The 10,143-nt window shown below is 41.0% G+C and overlaps 1 protein-coding gene across 1 annotated transcript; it reads left to right on the top strand.

Annotated features, from left to right (window-relative positions):
• Positions 1 to 473: 473 nt before the first annotated feature.
• Positions 474 to 1,316, top strand: LOC148123937 (protein FAM200C-like). The gene has a single exon (XM_087917139.1). The coding sequence runs from the start codon at positions 474 to 476 to the stop codon at positions 1,314 to 1,316; it is 843 nt and encodes a 280-aa protein (XP_087773265.1).
• Positions 1,317 to 10,143: the final 8,827 nt, after the last annotated feature.

Here is a 10,143-nt window from a genome sequence, read left to right as displayed (position 1 = left end):
TGACTTCTGTGGCCTAAATCGCTTTTTTTTTTTACTGTCAATATTTTTATGAAACTTTCTGAATTGCTGAGCTGAAGTGTTTTGACATGGAAAGTTTGTTGTGTTTATTGCCAATTTGAAGACAGTCTCTACTGCCTTTGTTTTGAATAGAAATTGGCAATAGCCACAACAAATTTATTTATTTATTTGATTTGTCAATTGCTTACAAGATAATAGGTATAAGTATAAACATAATTATGAATACATGAAATGGATACATATAAGAAAATAAAAGGAAACAATAGGACAGGGAAGGTAGGCGTTGGTGCACTTATGCACACCCCCACAGACTTCTTAGGAAAGGGGTGAGGGACTGGTGTCCAAAGTAACAAAACCTAACAGATTAGGGTGACAAAACCTAACAGATTTCAAACAACTCAAGGCTGCTTTGGGTGATGTTTAAATAATTGGCAAAATGCAACTTTAATAACTGTATGGCTGAATATACAGACCTACTTTATCATACTGAAGTGAGGTGGCTCTCACGTGGAAATGTTCTGAACCGAGTGTGGGCTCTCAAAAGTGAACTTGAAAGTTTTATGGTTGAGCAAAAGCATGTTCTTGCAGAGAAGTTTACAAACCCCTTGTGGGTTGCACATCTTGCATATTTAGCAGATATGTTTGAGCATGTTAATGTATTGAACAAAGAATTGCAAGGAAAAAACATAAATATAATTTCAGCCAGAGAAAAGATTTGTGCATTTGGATCAAAGCTTTCATATTGGAGGCAAAAAGTTGAACAGAAAAAGATAGCTACCTTTTCAACGTTAGCTTTGTTCTTGGAAGATTGTGAAAATATTACTTTTGAAGACATCAAGGATACAGTTATAAGGCATCTTACTAAACTCAAAGAGCGGTTCTCTGATTACTCTCCAGATCTTGATTCACATGCTGTCAGTTGGATTGTAGACCCCTTTAAATGTGAAGTTTGTGCTGTACCAGAAGAGCCTCAAGGGTTGGCAGAGTCACTTCTTGAGCTTCGATGCAGTAATGAAGCACAGATTGCATTTGAAAACAAAGCAGATCTTTCACATTTTTGGATGTCAACACCTGCAAAGGCCTTCAAAATTGCACATGAGGAAGCATTCAAAAAGTTGCTGCCTTTTTGCAACAACCTACCTTTGCGAACAAGGATTTTCCACTCTTACGAACATAAAAACAAAGACAAGAAATCGATTGGACCCGAAGACTGTATCCATATTGCTCTGACATCAAAATGTCCCAATATTGATGATCTCGTATCCAAGATGAAGCAACATCATTTCTCCAAAACCTGAAGTTTTCAAGTAAGTTGAAGCTTTCAAAGTAATTTTAAATACAGTATTTGAATTCAAAATGTTATTGGATGTATGATTTCCTTACTTTCAAATCAAGGGGGTAACGTCTGCGTTTATAAATTTTTTGGGGGGTAAGAGGTAAAAAAGTTCCCTGACCCCTGACCTAGAAAGAGGTTGATTCAGGAAGTTCTCTCAAGCAGCATGGAATCTGATAAAGTAGGAGATGATCGTGTAGAAAGTATACTTTAAAACAGCCTCGAGGTTGATATAGAACAGGGGTGTCAGACTCACGTCATCACAGCTGCATCACATGATGTATAGGGACTTTTTTCCCTTTCGTTAAACCAGGCGTGGGCATGGCCAGTGCATGATGCATCAGTTTGTCAGCCCTGATATAGAAGATGGTGTTTTCTCGAACAACCTGGAGGCTCGTTTAAATAAATAGGTTTTTCTCAAATAGCCTGAGTCTAAATCATGTAGGATTTTAAAGAAAACCAGCATTTTAATTTATATTTCACCCAGAAACAAGGTGACTGCCAAATATATCCACTGACAGATAGGGGCAAAAATGTCAATATGACAGGTATAAATTTCCCTGTCAAATTCCTCCCTTCTTTTAACTGCATTGCATCTATGTAAAAAAGGAACACAGCTTTGATTGCACGCCATCTTGACTTTTTTGACTCCTCCATGGTTGTCCTTGCCTACATATAAAAATTTACCTCAAAGATTTTGACAATAACCCTTTGCTATCAGCAACAACTGAAACCTCTCAGACTTTCTTCATGTTTTCTAATGCATTAATCAAACTTTTAAGGCACCTTAAATCATTCACCTATTTTTAAAATGCTTTAATATAAATTGCCCCTGAAGTTAAAGTTGCAAACACTGATTTGACTTGGTGAGTGAAGGAAACCACTCTTCTTTATGCAATAGTTCTCAAATCTTTTACAATCGCTCCTCATGAAGCACTGAAACCCGAACTGAATGATTGCTCCTTATACATGGAACAGTGGTGGGATTCAATTTTTTTTACTACCGGTTCTGTGGGTTTGGCTTGTTTGGTGGGTGTGGCTTGGTGGTCATGTGACTGAGTGAGTGTGGTCAAGTTAATGTCACTCACATTGAGGGCTGCCTCACCTGGCCCCTCCCTTCCCAGCCATTCCTTGTCACACCCAGCCTCAACTTATCTTATATTTCTAGTGTCCATGAAGAATCCAGACTTGGAACAGTTTTGCAGGTTAATGGACCGCTGCTTCGCCCACAGTCATGTGTTTTCAAGTGGATGCTTGAAAATGCATGGCTACGGTGGGGGAACAGTCCTCCTTTAAACTGGGGCAGTGAGCCTCGGGTGGGTGGGGCAAGCGAGTTAGCGGTAACCAGGCGACCGGTTTGGGGGCATGGCCAGCTAGATATTGCTACCAGTTCAGCAACCCACGCCAAATTCTTGCTACTGGTTCTCCCGAGTAGGTGCAAACTGGCTGAATAGCACCTCTTCCATGGAATGCCTTCTCCTGTTGCACATTTATAGTTGCCATCTATCCTCCTGAATACACTCGTATTTGTCATCATCAGCAAGATAAAACACCTGTCCTTGACCTTCAGTGGAAAAGGGAAGAATCTATTTCTCTTAGTGCAGCGCTAGTCAACAAAATTTTCAACTCATACAGATACTTTCAGAAGTAAATTGCAGACCTTCCTTCAAGGACTCTGAATATGTTAAAATGGTGCTTCCTAACTCCTTTCTGGAGATACCGAGGGATTACAAATTGTACAGACATGATGACTGTACCATTCAAACCAGATGCTACTGTTACATTGTGGGAAAGATGACTCGAAACCAGATAATCTTTAGTTGCTTTTAATTTTCTCTCTGGAACTGAACAACAACGGAGCCGCGGCAGCCTCTTTTATAGCGGCTGCTTGTGGCTCTCAGCCAATGATGGCTATTCAAGTTTCCCGCCGTCTGGCTGACCAATCAGAATGGAACATTTAAACATTCAAATATATAACACCCCTCCCTATGTGGTCCAGTCCCACCAATCAGGCCATCCCTATTCTACGTAGTCACATAAATAGGTGGGGCTCTATGGTTTCTACTGGACCTGTGCAATTTAGTCGTGGTGTTGTCTTTGGACTGCTCAGATGGGTTCGCTGTTCCTCCCATCCTCTTCGGTGGAACCTCCTGGAAGGTGGAGTCAGCCATGCCGCTCCTGCCTGGCCTTTCCAGGCTGGTTGAGTCAGCTCGGCTGCTCCTGCCAGGAGTGGCTTCGTGATGGTTTTCCGACGCCTGCTCCAGTCTTCTGAAGTTTTCTACTTCTTCAGGTACATGATTTTGATTTCCCCTTGGGGTTAATGGTGGTATTGGTTGTTGCATTGTTGTTAGGGTTTGTTTTGTTATATCTCCTGCTTGCGGAGGGTCTCCCCCTCCCCTCTCATTTGTGTTTGAGGGGTCTCCCCCCTCTCTGGTTTGGTTATTATTTTGGTTTAATGTTTGATTTGGTTCCTGTGTTTGTGTGGGCTCTTCTCCTTCTTCCCTTTGGTTGTTAGTGTTTCTTAATAGGGTCCTTGATCTGAGTTGGTCTATATGTCTCCTCCAGCTCTTTCCATCCTCTGTCTCTACCCTGTATGACCGGGATCCTGTTACTTGGATTATTTTAGCTGGTATCCATAATAGCTCTCCCATTAGGTTTTTTGCATAGACCAGGTCCCCCGTTTTAAATGTCCGGCACTTACTGGAGGAGTCGTTTGGCTTTTCTGTGCTATATGTGGGGTGTAGTCTATCTAGACTAGATCTCCGTTTTCTTCCCATCAATAGTTCTGCTGGGCTTTTATTAGTTATGGTGTTTGGCGTAATGTGCTGTATCGTTAGCAATTTATATATTTTTTCCTGGCTGTCCCCAGCTTCTAGCCTGTGTAGTGTTTCCTTAGTATAACGGATCATGCGTTCCACCCGTCTCTTTGTAGCCGGCCGACCCAGCACTGTTAAAGTGTGTCTTATGCCCTGTTCGGCCAGGAACCGCTCAAATGGTAGTGCAGTGAATTGCGGTCCATTGTCAGATACAACTAAGTCCGGCAATCCATGCGTTGCAAACAGCTTTCTTAGTTGTCTAATAACAGCTTCTGTTGTGGTTGAGTGCATAATGCTTACCTCTAGCCAATTTGAGTAAGTGTCTACCACTATTAAGAATGTGTGTCTTTTAGTTGGTCCAGCAAAATCAATGTGTATTCTAGACCATGGGCCCCTAGGTGTTTCCCAGTCAAGTGCAGGCGCAGAAGGGGGTGCAGGTCTAGATTCTTGGCATCGTTTGCAAGTTGCTACCCATTTCCCTATGTCAGTATCCATCCCTGGCCACCATACATAACTCCTAGCCAGGGACTTCATTCGGACAATACCCGGGTGACTTTCATGTAATAATTTAAGTATTTGTTCCCTCAATCTGTCCGGTATGATTACTCTATCCCCCCACAGTACACATCCTTTTAAAATAGATAGTTCAGTTTGTCTATGCCAAAATGGTTTAACAGTCTCGTTACTTTGGGTCTCCAGCCACCCTTTACCTACCCAATTTAAAATCCACGCCAGGATTCTGTCTCTCGCGGTTTCCTTCACAATGTCTGTTGCTGTTATGGGTAGGTTTGCCAGGGTCTCGATGTGCAGAGTTGATGTGGTTGGTGCTGGATCATCATCTAACTCAGGTAGTGGAGAACAGCTCAGGGCATCAGCATGTGTTATGTTCTTTCCTGGCCCGTAGATTAATTTGTAGTTGTATGCAGTGAGGAATTCAGACCACCTCGTCATCCGCAGTGACAATATGTTGGGTGTAGGTTTGTTTCCTGTGAGTATTCCTAAAAGAGGTTTATGGTCTGTGACCAGTGAAAATTTCCTGCCATAGATGTACTCGTGGAACCTTTTAACTCCTGTTATTGCAGTCAATGCTTCTCTGTCCAATTGGCTGTAGTTCCGCTCCGCTTTTGATAGAGTTTTTGAATAGAATGTGATCGGTGCTTCTCTTCCATTGGGTAATATGTGGCTGAGTATAGCCCTGACACTGAACAGTGATGCATCACAGGTTAACGTTAGTGGCAGGGTTTCGCGGTATTGGATTAGTACACAGTCTGATATAATTAAGTCTTTGATTCCCTGGAATGCAGTTTCTTCTCGTCGAACTCATCTCGCCTTTAACCTTATTGGGGCTATCTTAGGATGCAAATTAAACGAGATAGGGGACCCTCGGTACCTGCCCAGTTCTCCATTGAAGACGTCCTGGAATTCTCTCATCAGGTTCTCTTCCCAATCTGTCTTAGTGATGTTATTTATTCCGGTCACTCCAATTCCTAGCGGTTCGAACCATTTGAGTCCCAGTAGGCTGGGGCGATCCTGGTCGACTATGGTCAGTGGAAGGACTTTCGTGTATTTTCTAAATTTGATCTGGAAATATCCGGTTCCGACTGTGGGAATTCTGTTTCCCTGGTAGTCGTTAAGTGTGAGTTTTTGTTTTTCTAGTTCCTTTCTTTTCATGTCGGGTATCAGGCTTTTAAGAGTGTTCCATGATACCATTGATAGATACGAGCCGGAATCCACCTCCATCTCACATGGTTGGCCTTCTATGGTGACTTGTACCAGTACCTTCTTCGCATTGACTGCGCTCGATTGTCCAATAGTTATTGTCTGGTGTGTTTCTTCTTTTCTATTGGCTTCTTTCCACCACTTGTTTCTGCTTTCTTGGCTCCAATGGCCCCCTGTCTGCCATTCTCTCATTCTGGGGGGGGGCGTATTTCCTCTTCATCTAGGACTATAGTTATTTCTGTTTCAGCATGCCCTAGCTATATGTCCCCCCAGTTCACAATGCCTGCAAATAGCATCAAAGAAATGGCATTCAGAATGTGGGTGGTCCCCTCCGCACCCGGCACAACGAAATTCCGACTTTCTTTCCCTTCGCTCCCATCTGCCTTTCTCCGACCGAAGTTGATTTACTTCTTCTTCCTCATCAGTTTCGGATAGGGATTCGATGTCTTCATGGTGTGTCAGGGTGGTGGGTTTTTGAGTTTCCTCTTGCTTCTTGTTTTGAGATTGGTTAGTATCTTTCGGGGTTTCCTGTGTTACTTTATTCATCGGTCGCATGGTGGCTGCTGATTTCTGTGTTGCTTCTGCTGTGGTGGCTTCTTCTATGGCCTCAGTCAATGTTATTTTGGGTCTGGACAATAATCAGCTCAGTAGTATAAGGTCTCTTAATCTGAGGACCACGCGATCCCTCATAGCCTCGTCCATGTTTAGGAATTCACATGCTCCTCCAATGTCTCTTAGGGCTGCAACAAAATCTCTGATGCTTTTGTCTTCCTTGTGGTTACGCTTGTAAAATTCGTGTCTCTTGATAAGGCATGAGACGGTTGGTGTATAATGGGCTTGCAGTAACTTGTCTAAGTCCAACCACGCCATTTTCTTTACATTGTGGGGTGATGCCAATGCCTTTGCCATTTTGAAGACAGTGGGTCCGCAGTAAGTGAGGAAAACGGCTCTCTTCCTATTTTTGGATATTCCTTGGAGCTCGTTCCCTTCTAGAAGCATGAGGAATCAGTCAATGTACAATTCCCAGTCTTCCGTTGCTGGGTTGAACGGTGCAGGTGGCGAGTTGTTGCTGGCCATCTCGTCTAGCTCGGTTCTCATTGCCACGTGCTCAACTGGTCTCCTTTGTCTCAGTAATCCCACCTTCGTCGCCAGTGTTACGTTGTGGGAAAGACGACTCGAGACCAGTTAATCTTTAGTTGCTTTTAATTTTCTCTCTGGAATTGAACAACAACGGAGCCGCGGCAGCCTCTTTTATAGCGGCTGCTCACGGCTCGCAGCCAATGATGGCTATTCAAGTTTCCCGCCGTCTGGCTGACCAATCAGAACGGAACATTTAAACATTCAAATATATAACAGCTACTAAACAACACTTGGTGCCCATGGCTTAATCTATATTAATGTCTTATTTTATCCCAATGGACAAATTTAACCTGACTGAAAAGTCCCCTTTCAAGAACAGAATGTAATAAGAAATTCTTTGATGCAGTGGCAAAAATGAAATAACCTGATACAGCTTTTATAGAAGTATATATTATGATGTTAAGCTCATTATGAGAATCCAGTTATTCTATTTTTCATTAATTTAACCTTTAAGGAAAAGAGTAATGGATAGATGAGCTATTCGACAAAAACATTTTTTTAAAAACAGTAAAAACTGTGTTCCTATAGCAGCTAGTTGGAGGGTACACAAGCAGACCATAAATTAGCAGTCATGGTTATAGAAGTAGAAAGATTCTACCAGGAATATTTTGCTGGCAAAGCACATGGGCTCCACTGAGCAGTGAGGGCTTTCTCACTTACTGCGGCAAAATCTATGTGTGCGGTAGCTGTTTTCTGCAGTTGTTGAAATCCTTTTCAGTCATAACTCCCAAGATCATTTTGATGAGGAAAAACAAACTGTAAAATAAGGTTGCAATCATTTTTAAAAGCAAGCAAACAAACTCTCTCAAAACAGAGAAAAAAATTAGCTATACTCAAGTGCGATTTCTTCATTTACCAGGAAGCAATAGCACAAGAAGTGAATTGACTATATTAATTAAGAGCAAATTGGAGGTGTAATAAAAGAGAATCTCAACATTTTGCAAGCAACATTAACAGATTAAAGATTGGAAGGGACCTTATAGGTCACCTAGTCCAACCCCCCACCCACCCACCAAGCAGGAGAACCTACACCAGTTCTGACAAATAGCAGCTCAATCTCTTCTTGAAAGCCTCCAGTGATTAAGCTTCCACAACTTCTGAAGACAAGCTGTTCCATTAATTGAAATTTTCTCACTATTAGAAAATTTCTCCTTATTTCCAGGTTAAATCTCTCCTTGTTCAGTTTCCATCTATTATTCCTTGTCTGGCCTACAGATGCTTTGGAAAATAGCTTGACCGCTTCCTCTCTGTGGCAGCCCCTCAAATATTGGAACACTGCTATCATGTCTCCCCTGGTCCTTCTTTTCACTAGACTAGCCATGCCCAGTTCCTGTAATCATTCTTTGTATGTTTTAGTCTCCAATCCCCTAATCATCCTGGTTGTTTATCTCTGCACTTTTTCTAGAGTTGCAACATCTTTTTTATAGTGTAGTGATGAAAACTGGATGCAGTACTCTAGGTATGGCCTTACTAAGGCTTTGTAGAGTGGTATTAATATCTCACTTGATCTTGATTGTATCTTTCTGTTTTAATGCAGTTTAGGATTGCATTAGTTCTTTTGGCTGCCGCTGCACACTGCTGACTCATATTTAGCTAGTTGTCCACTAAGACTCCAAGATCCCTCTCACAGTTACTGCTATTGAGCCTGGTTTCACCCAGTCTATATCTGTATTTTTGGTTTTTCTTGCCTAAGTCTAAGACTTTACTTTCTACATTGAATTTCATTTTGTTAGATAGAGACCGGTGTTCTTGGATCTTGAGCCTATCTTCTAGGCTGTTAGCTATTCCTGCCAGCTTAGAATCATCTGCAAGTTTGGTAAGTTTCCCTTATATTCCCTCATCTAAGTAACTTATAAAGATATTGAAGAATGCTGGGCCTAAGACTGAACATTGTGGCACCCCACTGCTTACTTCCCTCCATGTAGACTTAGACCCATTAAAGACTATTCATTAAGTACAGTTTGTCAGCTAGTTACAAATCCATCTGGTGGTGATGCTATCTATCCCATTTTTTTTCTAGATTACCAAGAAGTAGTAATTCTATTTTGTTGAATGCCTTGCTGAAGTCTAGCATACAGTACATTATTCTCCATCCCTGACTTCACTTTACTCAATATGCAAATACGTCTCAGTAGGATTCTGAATCATTGTACATTGCTGTATCAAACATGAGTGTTAAGATTTTAGAAACATAAGTCATGTCACAATGTTGATTATCTTCTACAATGCATGTTTTTACTAGCACTTCAACCCACATGATGTTGCTACCCAACCACATAAGATACCAATATAGTTTAACTTATTATTAATTTATTATTTGAGAAGAACACTGATTCCAGTAGCATGTTAACAAAATCTGGTATGTATAGCCACTAAGTCGACAATGAAGTAGAACTATAGGATAATAACATAACATTTCTTTCCATTATCACCATCAGGCACTTTGGTAGTCATGCTGTGTCCTTAACTTGGTACAACTTCTGATCAATTGCAATAGGAATCAAGGACAATATTATTTTCACAGTCTAAATTTGCACTCTTTTCAGTGGTTTCTTCTATGCACTTAGTAAAACATTCAGAAAATCGTAGCAGTTTAAAAATATAATACGGAAATATTTGTATTCCCCCCCCCCAACATCTGTAAAATGTCTAGTTTTTCCAGTGTGAACTGATTTTTAAAATTTCTGATTTTAAAAAAATCTCATTTCAAAATTAATATCTATTCACACTGTCTGCAGATAACCATGATATTTTTTAACCTTGATACCAATTATATTAATTTTTATTAGCCACACCAAAATTTAATGTTTTTTAAAAAAATTTGGTTTGTCAATTGCTTACAAGATAATAGGCATAAGTAAAAACATAGTTATGAATACATGGATACATATAAGAAAAGTAAAAGAAACAATAGGACAGGGATGGTAGGCATGTTGGTGCGCTTATGCACCTACAGACCTCTTAGGAAAGGGGTGAGGTCAATAGTAGAAAGTCAAAGATTAAAGTTTTGGGGGTTTCGGGAAAAAAACCAGGTAGAATATTACAGACATTAACCATTCTGTTGCTGAAGTCGTATTTCCTGCAATCAAGTTTGATGCAATTAACCTTGAGTTTGTA

This window comes from Pseudonaja textilis, chromosome Z (genome assembly GCF_049901715.1).
Source record: "Pseudonaja textilis isolate UNSWEBS1 chromosome Z, rPseTex1.2, whole genome shotgun sequence".
Classification (NCBI taxonomy): domain Eukaryota; kingdom Metazoa; phylum Chordata; class Lepidosauria; order Squamata; family Elapidae; genus Pseudonaja; species Pseudonaja textilis.
The sequence above is the reverse complement of the archived record's forward strand: the minus strand, read 5'-3'. Positions and strand labels throughout refer to the sequence as shown.

What these genes read in the sequence shown, in the direction of transcription:
- LOC148123937 (XM_087917139.1), top strand. Translation starts at nt 474, where the DNA reads ATGGCTGAATATACAGACCTACTTTATCATACTGAAGTGAGGTGGCTC.